Raw genomic sequence first — 17,470 nt, 5'->3', positions numbered from 1 at the left:
GACTTACGACGGCGTACATTGCGTTGCGCCGTCGTAAGCCCTTTGAGAATCTGGGCCTATATTTCTAATATCACTACTTTTAAAGTTTTACCAGCTACGTTATATTAAATTAATGTCCAGCTTTGTTTCTTTATAAATTAGATCTTTATTTTTTAGCACAGTTATCATTTGTTATTAATTTTATTGGTAATAGCTGCAACCGCATTGACTAGATTCTTATATAGACTTAAGGTTGTAATCACTTAATATATTTAGCATCAAGCAAATAAGTGAGGTAGTATAGAAATTGCCAAAACACTAGGGATATGTGACCAATAGCAGGTGAATTAAATGCTGTAACTCCTCTGATCGCTAGCACAGTTTCTGAACAGTCATGACTCAAGATTGTTCTGTTCAAGTCAAAGAACAGACATAAAGAGGAGTTTTATGGTATGAAAAAAGTACAAAACAAATGAGCATTAAATTCTAAAATAGGGGACCGTATAAATCTATATACTAGATGAGGCCCTATTAAGTCATTTCATATATCATTGAATTACAAAAACATACACTTTAAAAAAGCAACAGAAAAAATACATACCTCATAGCAGTCACCTTTAAGATTGTCTAACACATCACCACATGTTTTTCGCATATGTTTTCTACATCCATCGATCACCATTTGGTCTATGTTTGAAAGATGTTAAGGTCTGATTATTTGTTTGTGACACATGACAGTGTAATGGGAAAGCTTGACAGGCCTGCTGCAATAGTGATGTAATTTATCGTGTGCTTCACAGATACAGCTGAGTGTGGGAATCAGATCTTGGCTGAATAACAAGGAGCAGCACTTTCACTGACTCAATCACTAAATCTGTCACCCAAAGCTCTGCTCTCTAGATTTGTGTAGTGAGGAGGGAAAACCTCACATCACTTGTATTTACAAGACATATCATAAATAATGCTCATAATAGTAATTATTATTCCACAACAGCTTTTTATTAAACATGTTCATTTTCTGAAATGGCATATTTCTGCACAAATTAATAAAAGTTAATTGAAGGACAAACAGTTAAAAAGGGGATAGGAGTTGGAGAGTGTGACGTGACCACCATGCCTCTCCGCCTCATCCAACACCTTGAATTCAATGAGATAAAACAAGGCTCTCTGAATAGCAGCTGTACGGAGCAAGTGACCCCTTGTTTTACTATGTAACAAGGTCAGCTGCTTAACACAGGACTTGGAAGACTACGCTCATCATTGTATTAGTGCCAACTATTACAGTGATTCTCTGCTTCCACAGCGGTCTTACAGGAATCGAATTTGGATACTTGCATTGGTCCAACTCCATACCTGGAGTTCAGCTTTAAACATTTGATCCAAATAAAGCAGGTTCTGACCATGACAAAAAAAATTTACTATTTTTTTTCCCTACCACAATTCTGTAAGATAACATGGGGATAGTGTGTGTGCCAGTACACTCTACATGAGCTCTATGGGCAAATGACCATGCAACCTAATATGTTCTTTGGGAAGTGATGCAGAAACATGGAATTACAGTGGTGCCTGTGTGCGTTATCTGTTCTCTGCATACCAAGAGACTTTTGATTACATATTAGGCATTTAGCCCAGGGGTCTCCAAACCTTTCAGTATGAGAGCAACATCATATATTGGACATGTGCTTGCAACTTGATTCCTTTAGTCATTTTACAAAGCTTAAGTGGCAGAAATGTGGTTGCTAAATTGAACAGGAAGTGGCCCATATTTGATTTGTAAAGCCACAAGCTTTCTATAAACATTAGATTTTTACAGAAAAGTTTGTTGTTTTTTTCCTGCGGTTAGACTGGGTATATGTTTTAGGATCAGTAAAAATGTAAATAGTGTTTAGCAGAGTTTCCTTTGCAAGACAGCTGACAGGGATTTTCAAATAAACATTGGCCTAACCCCTCCATCCCACTATTTAAAGACGCACATTGGCTTCTTATGTATTACAGCACATGGGATGCAAAAAATAAATAAATAAGGAAGTCAAAAAAGTAAAAGACCTTTGCTACAAAGATTAACCAAGTTCCAGGGGTCCTGGAAGTCACAAAGAATAAACCGGAGGGGTGCCTGCATTTAGAGTTTGTGCTTCCAAAATCCTTTAATGGATCACTCTAAATAGTCTATCCAACATAACATTGAAAAGTTTTAGTCACCATGTCAACATCATATGATAAGAAGAAGAAGAAGAAGCAGCAACCTCATTAGGTAAATAATGTGCCAAAAATGTCTCTTAAGGACTGTATAAAGGAGAACATCCAGGAAACCACAGCTTACATAGCCCAGAGGTTCCGATTGTGCTAGTGAGGTGATGGAAAAAATAGCAGCAGTCATCCAAAAGACCATGGAAGTAATGCAGGGTATCGGGATGGAGACCAGAGTGCCCATGCCAGAAGCTCCTGTGAAGCCAGGACTCATCCTTACATTTGGCTCGTCACCAGAAGTGACGTGCCAGATGAGATGTAATCAATAGCGGGAGGGACACTGCTGGCAGGAAGCAACGCACGGGTGGAGTGCAAGCTAAACAGCAACCGGATGTGCACTTAAGCTGTCATCATGACAATGAGTTTCAGGCATGGCCCTTTTTCAAGTCTTCTTTCTATATGGTGAATAGAAAATATAATAAACTTGCTTGTGTTTTTAGAAGAATTTTTTGATATCATAGTTATTCAGTCTGAAACTTTTAGACCAAGCACCATGGTATCTTAATTTTTAAGAGCACCCCCAAGGTGTGACCATTTGGATTTTGGACTAAGACTTTTGTTACACCACTCCCTGTGTGTTTTTCCTGTGTAGCTGCTGGGGTGAAATAGTTACCAAGGACTTCTTTCTTGTTCTAAAAGACTTGCTGCTGTGGTTTTAGCACCTGAACTTTATGATATATTGCATACAATTGAAAAGTAGTTCAATACCCAAAACACCCTCCATTAAGTTAGAAACAGTTATAGCATAAGGAAAAAACTGTAGTGTCACCAATGAAGAAGCTCCTCTACTAGAATTGTATTAATTTAGTAGAGCAAATGTATCTTCCTGATACTAAGTCCCCATCCTCACAGATGTATTAAAAAATATTGGGTCCATTATTTAATTTATAACAACCCTAATATGCACTTGTAATGCATAGCAGCCATTCACACCAGGTTTTACTTGCCAGCCTTCCCACAGCTGCTGAAAGTTAATTTCTAGTTGGTAGCCATGCATGTACATTTGTTGAGCCTTTTGCACCATGACAAAAAGAGTATAATGCCATGTACACATGGTCGTTTTTTGGCATGAAATAAAATGACATTTTTAAAAACATAATTTAAAATGATCGTGTATGGGCTTCACATCGTTTTCCGTCTTCTGAAAAACGACAAAAAAAAATTCGAACATGCTTTAATTTTTGGTGTAATTTTTGAAAATGTAGTTTTTTGTGTTGTAAAAAATTATCGTGTGTGGGCTAAAACGACGTTTTAAACCCGTGCATGCCCAGAAGCAAGTTATGAGACGGGAGCACTCGTTTAGGTAAAACTACCATTAATAATGGAGTAAGCACATTCATCACGCTGTAACAGACAAAAAAGCGTGAATCGTCTTTTAATAACAAGTAACCAGCTAAAAGCAGCCCAAAGGCGAATAGAACATCCCCTTTAGAGTGCCGTCGTACATGTTGTACGTCACCACGATTTGTTCATAATTTTTCAAAAACTATGGTGTGTGGGCAACGTCGTTTTTTATGATGAAGTTGGAAAAACTTTGTTTTTTTTTCATGATGAAAAACGTTGTTTTCTTTCATGACAAAAAGTGATCGTGTGTACGCGGCATCAGAGAGTCATTGTATCCTTGTACAATAAAAATTTGCTTTGACAGCAATAGTTAACAAAAAAACTGTGGTTCCAGTAACAAAGTAGGAAAGAGGAGAGGTTCCCCCAGGGTGGGGCTTTAACGGTAACAAAAATACAGAATATAAGGTATAGTAAAATTTATTATGAAAGAATACAAAACAAAAATTATGATAAGCAACACATTATTATAAAAACAAATTACGTCACTGAGTGGTGCGTATGTCCGCAGGGATAGGTTCAGGCCCTACGCGTTTCAAGACTTCAGTCCCTTCTTCAGGGGCCGGTGTCCATGCGACAATTATACTGTATACAGTAAAAGAATATGGTAAGGTAAATTAACAATTGTATCGTAAAGCAAATTGACATGTGTGCATATATCAGAAGAGAGGGCAAAAATTAAAATCTACACGTTACATTTAAACACGTACCCATCACCACTTGTGTAGACCAAACCGGACCGAAGAGCACCGAGGCACCAAATCCCTAAGGTGGATAGGGAGCCAACCAAGGGGACACAGGATCGTGTCCCAGAACTCCTGAAGACAAACCCTGAGCAAACAGGAGGGGATGTGGAACAAAGCCACAAGGCTCCTATGGAGTAAAGGAAAAAGTGAATATAGTGTGATACACTGAGGTCAAGGTAGAAAATTATCAAGTATATAAGAGGTAATGAGAAAAGAACGGGGATATATACCTGTGAGACTTAAATGCTATGCACTGTCATAGCAACCAAGGAATATATAAAAAATGAATAGCATGGGATGCTCTACGGTATTTTAAAGGCAGGCAGAGGCATATGCATAAAGAAGCCGTGTTTTTCTGCAGGTATGCCAATATCATGGGTATCTAATGCTAAATATATTTACGTGCAGCATTATATATATTTTTCCGCACGGTAATTAACCCATGATTTTCATTTTTTACCATCCCTTTCTTTTTTTGATGCCTTTAGAAGCTTTTTCAATACCTCTATACTCCAATTTGGATCTCCCCGTATTTGAGTGTTTGTTTAAGCTTCAAATACTAGGACTACACCTGTTACCCCTTGGCTGCTTTCCTGCTCTACTTTAAGCATTTAAGTCTCACAGGTATATATCCCCGTTCTTTTCTCATTACCTCTTATATACTTGATAATTTTCTACCTTGACCTCAGTGTATCACACTATATTCACTTTTTCCTTTACTCCATAGGAGCCTTGTGGCTTTGTTCCACATCCCCTCCTGTTTGCTCAGGGTTTGTCTTCAGGAGTTCTGGGACACGATCCTGTGTCCCCTTGGTTGGCTCCCTATCCACCTTAGGGATTTGGTGCCTCGGTGCTCTTCGGTCCGGTTTGGTCTACACAAGTGGTGATGGGTACGTGTTTAAATGTAACGTGTAGATTTTAATTTTTGCCCTCTCTTCTGATATATGCACACATGTCAATTTGCTTTACGATACAATTGTTAATTTACCTTACCATATTCTTTTACTGTATACAGTATAATTGTCGCATGGACACCGGCCCCTGAAGAAGGGACTGAAGTCTTGAAACGCGTAGGGCCTGAACCTATCCCTGCGGACATACGCACCACTCAGTGACGTAATTTGTTTTTATAATAATGTGTTGCTTATCATAATTTTTGTTTTGTATTCTTTCATAATAAATTTTACTACACCTTATATTCTGTATTTTTGTTACCGTTAAAGCCCCACCCTGGGGGAACCTCTCCTCTTTCCTAGTCTAACCAGGGGTGTTGGTAACGTAGAAAGGTCCTCCATCACAAAATACTTTTTCCTTCCAGTAACAAAGTACAGCACAACTACAACTACAACTATAACTTAATAAAAGTCTTATGAGTTTATAAAAGAAAACTAAACACATGCAATTTACATTTAAATGATGCAAATGTCTACACAAATAAAGTGGCTAAATAAAAATAAAAGATTGCTTGTGAATTCTTGCAAATTAAGCTGACACTCAGGGTATATTCTTTTGAAGCTAAAAGGCAATAAAATCCATTGGCATACAGCACCATAAAATCAGTACTTCGCTATGGCTGTAAAGCAATGTCTGGAGGACGTTACTTCAAAGCCACAGTAACAGAGGAATTAAAGACATCTAAAAATAGTATTACTTTGTGTTTTAGGCATTTTCAGCACTTGTTTTAGAGTAGTTCTCAAACTAGAACTGAATAATGAAATTATTATATTTACCATAAGATCTTTTCCTTAAAGTCCACTGAGGGACACATGTACAGTATGTAATAATTCTTAGTCGTTTGGGCTTACTGCTATCATCAGAAAGTTTGGACAAAAAAAAAAAACCCTGCCTCCAATTGTCATGCATCAGTATTGTAAGTTCAACACTACAGAAGGGTGGAACCTGTGTCCTCCAATTGACTCCAAAATAACGCTGTGGTAAGTACAAAAATCGTATTTTCTTTATCATTCATTGAGGGACACAGGAACATAGTAAATAATTTTAGATGTTTAAAAGCAGTCTAACAGAGGGGTGGGCAACAGCCACCAAGAGATTCAATGGATGTAGAAAATCTACTAAAATGACTATCAGAAGGAGTCAACACCTGAACAAAGGCTAGATGGAAATAGGGGTGACAGTAATTCTGGAAATTGCCACAACCAAAAAAAGGCCACTAGGGATCGTCCTGGTATTTCAGTCCAGGACAGGTCACCACACTAAGTGGAAACTTCTACCTTAAAGAATGGTGAGCATCAACAAACAAAGCAGAGGAGAACCAATTGGGTCAATCATGCATCAAAAAAAAAAAACAGTTGGAACAACAACTAAATGAGCAGGAGAATAAAAAAAATAGACAACAGTTAAGGTGGTTAGTAGAAAAAACGAAAGGGTGTTAACTGGGTAAAGATATCTGACCCTTTACCACGGTGAAAGTTATGTCCGAACAAAAAAGTTTAACCAGTTAACAACAGACTTAAGTGAAACACAAGAGAAGTAACTATGCATGAATACAACAGCCCTCATAGCAGTAAACTAAATGGCGAGAGGAAAGAAAGGCAGTAAATGGAAAAAATTGTTTGTAGTTCTAAATTCCTTCAAAAAGAAAAAAGTTCAGGTGCGCCGCAGCATCTTTTTAAAAGAGTCGGGAGGGAGGAGGATACCTTGTAATGCAAACTGGCGTACAGGACTATCAAGGCTATAAAGATGAGAAGGAGACCTTTCCATTTATACCCAAAGGTGTACCAGAAGCATTGTAGACACAGTATAGCCAGCTTGACCATTTAAAAAGAAGATAGGTATTGGAACCATGAAGATGAGGCCTGTAAAGAATGGTATTTATTCAATAGGGCCCACAATTTGGAACGCATGTAGTACAACTCAGAGCAATTAGTCTAAAAGGGGTAGGGTAGGAACCATTTTCCAGCACATAGGCCCCACAAAGGTCTACAGACACATAGTCCCACTGAGGAACTGTGCAGCTGGGTAATAGAATATTCTGTCTGCTGACCTTTACAGGGAAGTACATTGAAGAAAGGGGGCACTCTCACATGCATGACCTTCACTGTTTAAAGTGAGGAACATTGGATGAAGGAAGCTGGAAGCAATACCCGAGTGTAGAAAGAAACAGTACGGACTAAGAAGACACTCAACCTTGTTTATCATCATTGTACTATCATTCATTTATTTCTCTTAAATTTTGCACTACAAACTATTGTAGATTACTTACAAAAAATAATTGAAAAATGTATTTAGAAATCTAGATATTTAGACAAATATATACAGGTATATACACACTGTAGATAGACACATTACACACTATGGCCCAGACTCTCAAAGGACTTACGACGGCGCAGCGCCATGTACGCCGTCGCAAGTCCTAATCTGACCCGTCGTATCTATGCGTCTGATTATTAGAATCAGTTACGCATAGATATCCATTAGATCCGACAAGCGTAAGTCTCTTACGCCGTTGGATCTTAACTGCTTTTTTTTTTTGCCCGCTAGGTGGCGCTTCCGTCGAATTCCGCGCTGAGTATGCAAATTAGCTAGATACACGAATTCCCGAACGTACGCGCGGCCGACGCAGTAAAGTTACGACATTTACGCTAGGCTTTTCCCGGCGTAAAGTTGCCCCTGCTATATGAGGCGCAGCCAATGTTAAGTATGGCCATCGTTCCCGCATCGAAATTTGAAAAAGTTACGTCGTTTGCGTAAGTCGTCTGTGAATGGGGCTGGACGTCATTTACGTTCACGTCGAAACCAATGACGTCCTTGCGGCGTACTTTGGAGCAATGCACACTGGGAAATTCCACGGACGGTGCATGCACCGTTCCGCAAAAACGTCAATCACGTCGGGTCACAGTAGTTTTACATAAAACACGCCCCCCTGATCGAAATTTGAATTAGGCAGGCTTACGCCGGCCGATTTACGCTACGCCGCCGCAACTTACGGAGCAAGTGCTTTGAGAATACAGAATATATATATATATATATATATATATATATATATATATATAAAGAAATGCCATAACATTAACAAAAAAGCCTAAATCCCAGGGTATTCTAATAGAAAAATTAGTCACTTCCAAAAATGTACTAAATTGTTCAATCTAAAAAAACACTACATTGTGTGCAGCGGTAATCAATAAATATTTTAAGAAATTAAGTGTGAAGAATACTGTACAATAAAATCATATCCATAAACAAATGTGTGTAAAAAATCAACACAAACTCAAATACTGATAATTGTGGAATCATGCAAACACCAGTTCATTAATCTTCCCAAAAATATATGTGCAAAAAATTAGGGCTGTGGAAATTAACTATTAATTCATCGATTAATCTTAAATTTTTTTGATCAATCAAAATTCTTTTGATTGGTACTCACCTCTCCGCCGGCTTCAGGGAGTTCCGTTGGAGTTCCAGTGACGTCACGGACACCGGCAGGGCTTGCCGTGTCCATCTGAAGGGCTCCTTTGCTGTGCCTTCATATCTGCTTTCAGGCGGGACCTTACTATCTGCCACACACAAGTGCTGTTACACTTCCCTCTATCACTTCCCTCTATCAACCTGGGATTCTACAGCCATCCACTGGGAGTTGATCGTTCCCTTCACAGACATCTACATGCCGACGGACTGATGTTAACCCCTCCTCATCTGGATTCAGCAGTGGTATCGTTGTACACATTTTTATACCAGTATCATACTTAGCTACATGTTTTTATGACTGCTTTTGCTACCGTTTGGTATTACTCGCACCATTTTTACAGTTTATGTAGCTACATCGATTTTATCTCCAGTGCAATATTTATTTTGTTACCTACTTGAAGACTATAAAAGTTTTAATGCTATTCTTATCGAGCACTGCCTTTGTGTGTTTTTTGTATCCTACTATCCATTTTCCAGTGGTTGGTAGCTGCACTGGGAATCAGCCTGCAAGGAGAACAGCTAAAAGAAGTTGAATCTGTATGTGCGTTATAATTAATCGAAATTAGTCGATTAATCGATTAAAAAAAAAAACAATTAATCGAACACAACAATTTTAATCAGTAACAGCCCTACAAAAAATCCACCATTCACCTTCAATATTTAACATTTTGTCAATTCCACATTATGCTCGATTTGTGAATCTGCTCATCTTGGAAATGATCTTCAGTGACTGAGAGGTCAAAATGAGCACTATATTATGTGAACGGAGAATTGCTCCTCACCTTCACTCTTAATGGAAACTGGGCTCTTGTCAAAAATATATTACAAGCCCATCTAAAGGATATTCAGAGAAAACTTGCATCTACTGTGTTTCCCCTGAAAATAAGCCCGGGCCTTATATTAATTTTGGCAACAAAAGACACAGTAGGGCTTATTTTCAGGGTAGGTCTTACCATGTAATGTGCTGTCTTCATCCTCCCTGCCTGTCAGGAATCCCCAGTGTGAACAAAGTTAAAATGCTTGTAAAATCCTATAATCCACTCTATTACTGCAGTATATAATGAACAATGTGTGTCTGTAATATAATTGTGTCAAATACCTTTGTTATACCGATGCTTGGTACTTCCATCAAAGCTCTCTTCCCCACTCCAAGCACTGCAGAGGGGGGGACCGAGATCCCCCGCTGACAGCTGGGAGAAGAGGAGGAGAGCAGTGGGAGGTCACCTGAGCACTAAGCAGCGCTGTACCAAAGGTATTTGACACAATTATATTACAGAAACACACACATTAGACATTGTATACTACTGTAATAGAGTGGATTATAGGATTTTACAAGCATTTTAAACAAGGGCTTATTTTGGGGTAAGGCCCAGTCTAAAAGTATTTTAATATATTTAAAAAAGGAAGGAAGACATAAACACTATTCACAATGGTAAACAAAACCCTAACACATATTGTAATTGTAACCGCTTCCCTGGAGATTGGGACCAGCCTCGGGTATAGTAACATAAAGAAGCCGCCGCAAGCACTACGCTATACAATCCTTTAGCTCTACCACCAATTATAAAGTGCACACAAAGGACATTGTAAAGAGATTGTATGGTGCAAGGCCACCTTTATACACCTAAAAATAATTATCCATACTTTCAGTGCTATTAATTGTCAACGGCACCCCAAACACGGAATGTGCAACAAACAAGCAAAATTCCTCGTAAAAAAAACATGCAAGCCGCGACACATCAAAATTATCAATGAGCCACTTTGTTGCTTTGTCACACGTAGGCCAGCCCATTGAAATCAATGAGCTACCCTAGGCATGTCACAGGTAAAACATGCCAAAAAACATGCGCTCCCACTACACTAGGTGTAAATGGGCCTGAAAGTGAAATTGGTGAGTTTATAACCTCCCTGAACTGGATTACAAGAATAATGACAGCTCCACCCACTCTCTCCAATTTATTTGTATAAAGCTGGCCATTTACTTTGCAATCTGATTGAACAATCGCTGTATAATTTCCTTTAGATTGACCATAACTTTGTAATAGGAAGACCCACCTTGCACTACATAGTTGGTGGTAGATCTAAAGGAGATTGTTTAATCAGATCGTACAGTATATGACCACTTTAAAGCAGAGGTAGGCAACCTGGGGCCCCTTTAGCTGTTGCAGAACTACAAGTCCCATCATGCCTCTGAAAGTAATTGTAACTGCCAGCCTTGCAATTCCTCATGTGAAATGTAGTTTCACAACAGCTGAGGGCCCCAGGTTGTCACCAGAAAGGATTTGCCCCCTTTAACTGACAATTATGCGGCCGCATGATGCTGTACCCAAACAAAATTGACGTACTTTTTTCCCACAAATAGAGCTTTCTTTTAGTGGTATTTGATCATCTCTGCTTTTTTTTTGCGCTATAAACCAAAAAAGAGCATCAGTTTAAAAAAAAATGTTTAGAGAGCGATCTTCTCCGCCGCTTCCGGGTATGGTCTTCGGGACTGGGCGTTCCTATTTGATTGACAGGCTTCCGACGGTCGCATACATCGCGTCACGAGTAGCCGAAAGAAGCCGATCGTTGGTGCGGCTCTATACGGCGCCTGCGCACCGACGTTCGGCTACTTTCAGAAAATCGTGACGCGATGTATGCGACCGTCGGAAGCCTGTCGGAAGCCTGTCAATCAAATAGGAACGCCCAGTCCCGCAGCCCATACCCGAAAGCGGCGGAGAAGATCGCTCTCTAAAACGGTAAGTACTGCTAGGCAACCTGGGGCCCCTTTAGCTGTTGCAGAACTACAAGTCCCATCATGCCTCTGAAAGTAATTGTAACTGCCAGCCTTGCAATTCCTCATGTGAAATGTAGTTTCACAACAGCTGAGGGCCCCAGGTTGTCACCAGAAAGGATTTGCCCCCTTTAACTGACAATTATGCGGCCGCACGATGCTGTACCCAAACAAAATTGACGTACTTTTTTCCCACAAATAGAGCTTTCTTTTAGTGGTATTTGATCATCTCTGCTTTTTTTTTTGCGCTATAAACCAAAAAAGAGCATCAGTTTCAAAAAAAATGTTTTTACTTTTTTGCTATTATAAATATCCCCTAAAAAATAAACACATTTCTTCATTAGTTTAGGCCGATATATATTGTTCTACATATTTTTGGTAAAAAAAAACAAATTGCAATAAGCGTATATTGATTGGTTTGCGCAAAAGTTATAGCGTCTACAAAAAAGGGGATAGATTTATGTCATTTTTATTATTATTATTTTTTTTTACTAGTAATGGCAGCGATCAGCGTTTTTTTGCGGGACTGCGACATTGCGGCAGACAGATCAGACACTTTTGACACTTTTTTGGGACCATTGACATTTATACAGCGATCAGAGCTAAAAATAGCCACCGATTACTGTATAAATGTCACTGGTAGGGAAGGAGTTAACACTAGGGGGCGATCAAGGGGTTAAATGTTTTCCCTCATGTGTGTTCTAACTGTGAAGGAATGGGACTGCCTGGAGTGGGAGACTGATCGCTGTTCCTAATCTTTAGGAGCAACAGATCGGTCTCTCCTGCCCTGACAGAACAGAGATCTGTCTGTTTACATTGACAGATCTCCGTTCTCTCTCCGTGCGCATCGGCTCCGGCGTCGTTTGCCCCCTAAAGCTCTTAAAGCTGCCGACGTACCATGACGGCGATTTGCCCAGGGGAGCCAACCAGCCACAGTATAACTGCGGCGTCTGGTCCTTAAGTGGTTAAAGCGGGAGTTCACCCGAAATTCTTTTTTAACATTAGATTGATGCTCATTTTGTCAAGGGGAATCGGGTAGTTTTTTTAAAATCGAAGCAGTACTTACCGTTTTAGAGAGCGATCTTCTCCGCCGCTTCCGGGTATGGTCTTCGGGACTGGGCGTTCCTATTTGATTGACAGGCTTGCGACGGTCGCATACATCGCGTCACGAGTAGCCGAAAGAAGCCGATCGTTGGTGCGGCTCTATACGGCGCCTGCGCACCGACGTTCGGCTACTTTCAGAAAATCGTGACGCGATGTATGCGACCGTCGGAAGCCTGTCGGAAGCCTGTCAATCAAATAGGAACGCCCAGTCCCGCAGCCCATACCCGAAAGCGGCGGAGAAGATCGCTCTCTAAAACGGTAAGTACTGCTTTGATTTTAAAAAAACTACCCGATTCCCCTTGACAAAATGAGCATCAATCTAATGATAAAAATTAAGTTTTCGGGTGAACCTCCACTTTAAAGGAAGAGGCAGGGCCATTTGAAGGAATATGGGTTCCCCCTAGCAAAATGGACAATGACATTTGTTTTCAAGTTGAGAAGCGGGGGGAGGTGCTGAGGGTGCCAGCCCCAGGTCAGGTCAGGACCCCAAGCTATTGCTTGGTTTGCCTGTCCTGTTGCAACGGCACTCGGAAGGAGTAGGTCAGTGATATGAAATAAAAGAGGAGGTAGGTGTGATCCAGAGAAGTAAAACACATCCTATTCTGTGATGCATTAAGGTAGTGCATGATAGGACATGAACTTTCCTGGCTGGTCACAGGATGCTGCAGGAAACCGGGGCTCAGAATTTTTTTTTTTTTTTAACAGAGGTGCAGACTGAATAGTGCCATTGACTAGGTAAGTGACAGATAAGCACATTGGGATGGCTTGGGCAGAAAATACATTAGAAAGGGCTTTATATTATTATGAGAAGTGAAATTCTGCCTAAAAAAAGTGGACTTGGCCTTTAAGGACACCTGAAGCTTTTATTTTGGTACATGGTTTTAATAAACACCCCGTTCAGATTGTATACAGTATAATTATAGCCTGACAAATTGACATAAATTATATTTTTGTAAAATATATATATATATTGTTACACTGCACACCTGAGTGACAGGTTATTTTCATATAGAGGTCTAATGCCTCTACTATGTCTACAAATCTCTAATCTGTAACTAAACTCAGAGCACAGCACATTAAAGGTAAAAACCCAGATGCGCTGTGTCAAAAGTGTATTTGAGTGCTCTTTGACTGGCTGCAGGCGGCTGCACGTAGCTATGAGCCACTACTTGTGTAAAGCAGCGCATGCACACAGACACAAGTCCACGAATGCAAATTGTTGTGTGCTTCCTCCTGCAACCATTCATGTCTACATCCAGCTGTGCACAGTACCAGGAGCTCACGGACACTAAAATACTGTACGCTGCTTTGTCTATGCTGTATGGAGAATGCCCCTGTGAGCATGAGCCCTTACTGTTTGAGACAAATCCACAAATACGCACTTACTATTTTATTAATGAAGATATTGTGTTCATATCAAAATTACTATGAGAAAATAAGAGCTACTTTCATGCAACTGATAACTTGTTTGTTGCTTTCGCCAAAGCTATAGAGTTCAAGTCTATTGATAATACCAGAAGTACAATGTAAGAAAGGATATCTCTACCAGGGTAGCCATCTTTGGTTTGAGTTTGACAAGTTCATACAGTATTCCTCCATCACCTCCTCCAAGAATTAACACTTCTTTCCCACAGTAGTCTTCTTTCCCATTGCCCATGATAGCATGGGTATAAGCTATGTCACTCTCTGCCAGGTCTGGAAATAATGCACACAGAATGCAAAATGAGAAACTTAATGAACAAGAAACAATGCATTGCTTAAAGTGTTACAAAATGATTAGCACATTTAGCCAAGTGAACGGTTTTCATGAATACAAGACCCACCAAAGATTCACTTACCGATTTATAGGGGTTTAAACTACATGTAACCAATAACATGAACCCCCCCCCCTTTCCCCCAATCAATGATGTAACCCTAAAGCCTCGTACATATGATCGGATTTTGTATTACATACAAACGGCAAAGAATTATTCGCCAACAAACACGAAACATGCTTTTTCAGCTCTTTAGCGCCACCTTTTGGGCAACTTTTGCTAATGTTGTCTTATGGTTAACATTGGTTCGGAGGATGCGTGTTTGTACTTTTCCGATAGACTTGTGTACACGCGATCGGATAATCCGTCATCACAGATTTGTTGCCGGAAAATTTTTAAGCATGCAATCCCATATTTTTTGTTGGAAACTCCGACAACAATTGTCCGATGGAGCATACAAATGGTCGGATTATCTGTCAAAATCGTGCCATTACACAATTCCCGTCGGAAAGTCTGATCGTGTGTACGAGGCTTTAGGCTACAATCATACAGTAAGTACAGTTGCAGAAGACTGTGGATTCCTGTGGCTGGAATGAGAGCTGTATGCAAAGAGGATGGGAGAGGTGATATTTAGCTGAGCTGGGTGATGGTGTAGGCCAATGTTTCTCAACTTCAAGTACCCCCAACAGGTCATGTTTTCAGGCTTTCTATTATTTTGCACAGGTGATTTGATCAGTTTCAATGCCTTCGTATCTACTACCTCCATTTTATCTGAGGGAAATGCGAAAACATGACCTGTTGGGGGTACTTGAGGACTGGAGTTGAGAAACATAGGTGTAGGCACCTCCAGATATATACACACAAAACTCAGGTCCCTTTTGTCTTACCTTTTTTTCTCTTTTGGGCACTGAGGCTTCCCATCATGCTTTTTGGCCAATTAGGAAGGGAGGAGAGCAGTAAAGCATGCTATTGCAAAAGCTCTCCTTTGTAGTTGCCTAACACAGCGCCAAAACCTATAGCCAGCAGCGCTGATCAGTGTATACCGACGGTGGGAAAGTCTCCAACTGAATTCCATTGTCCTGTATTTAGCATCTGATTTTGGAATCTACCCAACTGATATGGTGGACAACAATGGCTGGAAACCGTAAAGTGTTTGTAAACCTTAGACATGAAATATGAACAAAGAATATCCCTCTGTAGTGTGTACTTGTCTCAATTAGGAGCACTGTCAGTTTAGTCTGCTGCTTTGTTCCTCTGCTATCAGTATAAATCACTTCTGACAAGTTTTCCTGACACAAAGAGAAAACTTATGACAGGGGAGAAACCTGCAGCTGATTGACAGCCTCAGATCTGTTTCTGTGTGCTGTGTGAAGGGGTGTGTGACCGACTTAACCAGGACAGGGGCTTTTGGAAGGGACGGCAGGGTAGCCTCTTGCCTACCAATTATGGGCCCTGGAATTTGAGGGAGCTATAAGCATTCAGAAAGGTGTTCATGTTATATAATGCAAGATGACATTGCCATATTTAACAGTCAAGGAAGCCATGATGGTTTCTGCCAACTTGAAATTCAGTGGGGAGATGTATATGAAAAGAAAGCTGGTTAAAGAGATTTGGACAGCCCTGGGTCCTCTTAAATACCTGTGTCGGACTGTCTGGGTGGGCACTGACTTGAGCACCTAGGCTTGTCTAGGTGACTAGCTGTTAATTAGCTGCTGGTTTATTAGGTTGGTCACTGTTAGTTGCTAGCTGTTGATTAGCTTATGGTTTATGTTAGCTGTTCATTTGATGTACTGTTAGCTGTACTGGATGACATTACTGTTTAAAGTTTGCCTCGCAAAAAACGTCTATTCAGACAAAACGTATGTTGGCAGGGCAGGAAATAGCAGTGACGTCGTAATGCTAGTGAGAGTGTTAGGACGGATATATTCCCATATATAAGTCAGCTTCATCGGATATCTGCTGAAAAAATCCATCAGACCGGTTTCATCGGATAAACCGATCGTGTGTACAGGGCATTAGGAGAAAAATAAGGCATTGTAGCCAATATTGGGTCTGCCGTAAAACTCAATTGTGTCTTAACCTCTTCCATACCGGGCAGTTATACACACTTCCATACCAGGCCTATTCTGGCACTTCTCTCCTACATGTACAAATCATAATTTTTTTGCTAGAAAATTACGCAGAACCCCCAAACATTATATATGTTTTTTTAGCAGACACCCTAGGGAATAAAACGACGGTCATTGAAACCTTTTATCTTGCACGGTATTTGCGCAATAATTTTTCAAACGCCTATTTTTGGGAAAAAAATTGTTTCATGAATTAAAAAAATTTAAAAACAGTAAAGTTAGCCCAATTTTTTTGTAAAATATGAAATATGATGTTACACCGAGTAAATAGATACCTAACATGTCACGCTTTAAAATTGCGCACACTCATGGAATGGCGCCAAACTTCGGTACTTAAAAATCTCCATAGGCAACGATTTGAAATTTTTTACAGGTTACCAGTTTAGATTTACAGAGGAGATCTAGTGCTAGAATTGTTGCTGGCACTCTAACGCACGCGGCGATACCTCACATATGTGGTTTAAACGGCGTTTACATATGTCGGCGGGACTTGCGTGTGCGTTCGCTTCTGCGCGCAAGCTACCGGGGACAGGGGCGTTAAAAAAATTTATTTTTATTTCTTTTTTTTTTTTATATATTTATTTCTTTTTTTACACTTTTTTTTTTATTTTTTTATTTTTTTTTATCACTTTTATTCCTATTACAAGGAATGTAAACATCCCTTGTAATAGGAATGTGTGTGACAGGTACTCTTTATGGAGAGATGCGGGGTCAATAAGACCCCACATCTCTCCTCCAGGCTGGAAAGCATGAAATCGGTGAAAAAAAATTCACCGATCTCATGCTTGTGGTTGCTTAGCAGCCGCAATCGCGGCTTTGTTTACTTACGGGGACCCGGGCGTGACGTCATCACATCGCGCCCGGGTCCTCCGACGGTCATAGAGATAACTGGTGACCATCTGGTCACCAGTCATCTCTATGCTTCCTGCGAGCGCCGGACGATTCGTTCTCCGGGCCCCCGATGGCACGGGA

At 40.2% G+C, this 17,470-nt stretch overlaps 1 protein-coding gene across 1 annotated transcript in view; it reads right to left on the bottom strand.

Annotated features, from left to right (window-relative positions):
• The window catches only part of SMS (spermine synthase), a 271,766-nt gene that overhangs the window by 130,031 nt on the left and 124,265 nt on the right, over positions 1 to 17,470 (bottom strand). Inside the window, exons 6-7 of the mRNA XM_040338251.1 lie at positions 14,156 to 14,310; positions 581 to 670 (exon numbers count right to left, since the gene is read on the bottom strand). Coding sequence (XP_040194185.1) covers positions 581 to 670; positions 14,156 to 14,310 — 245 coding nt within the window. The remainder of the gene's footprint in view (positions 1 to 580; positions 671 to 14,155; positions 14,311 to 17,470) is intronic.

This window comes from Rana temporaria, chromosome 2 (assembly GCF_905171775.1).
Source record: "Rana temporaria chromosome 2, aRanTem1.1, whole genome shotgun sequence".
Lineage (NCBI taxonomy): Eukaryota > Metazoa > Chordata > Amphibia > Anura > Ranidae > Rana > Rana temporaria.
This window is presented reverse-complemented; position numbering and strand designations above follow the sequence as displayed.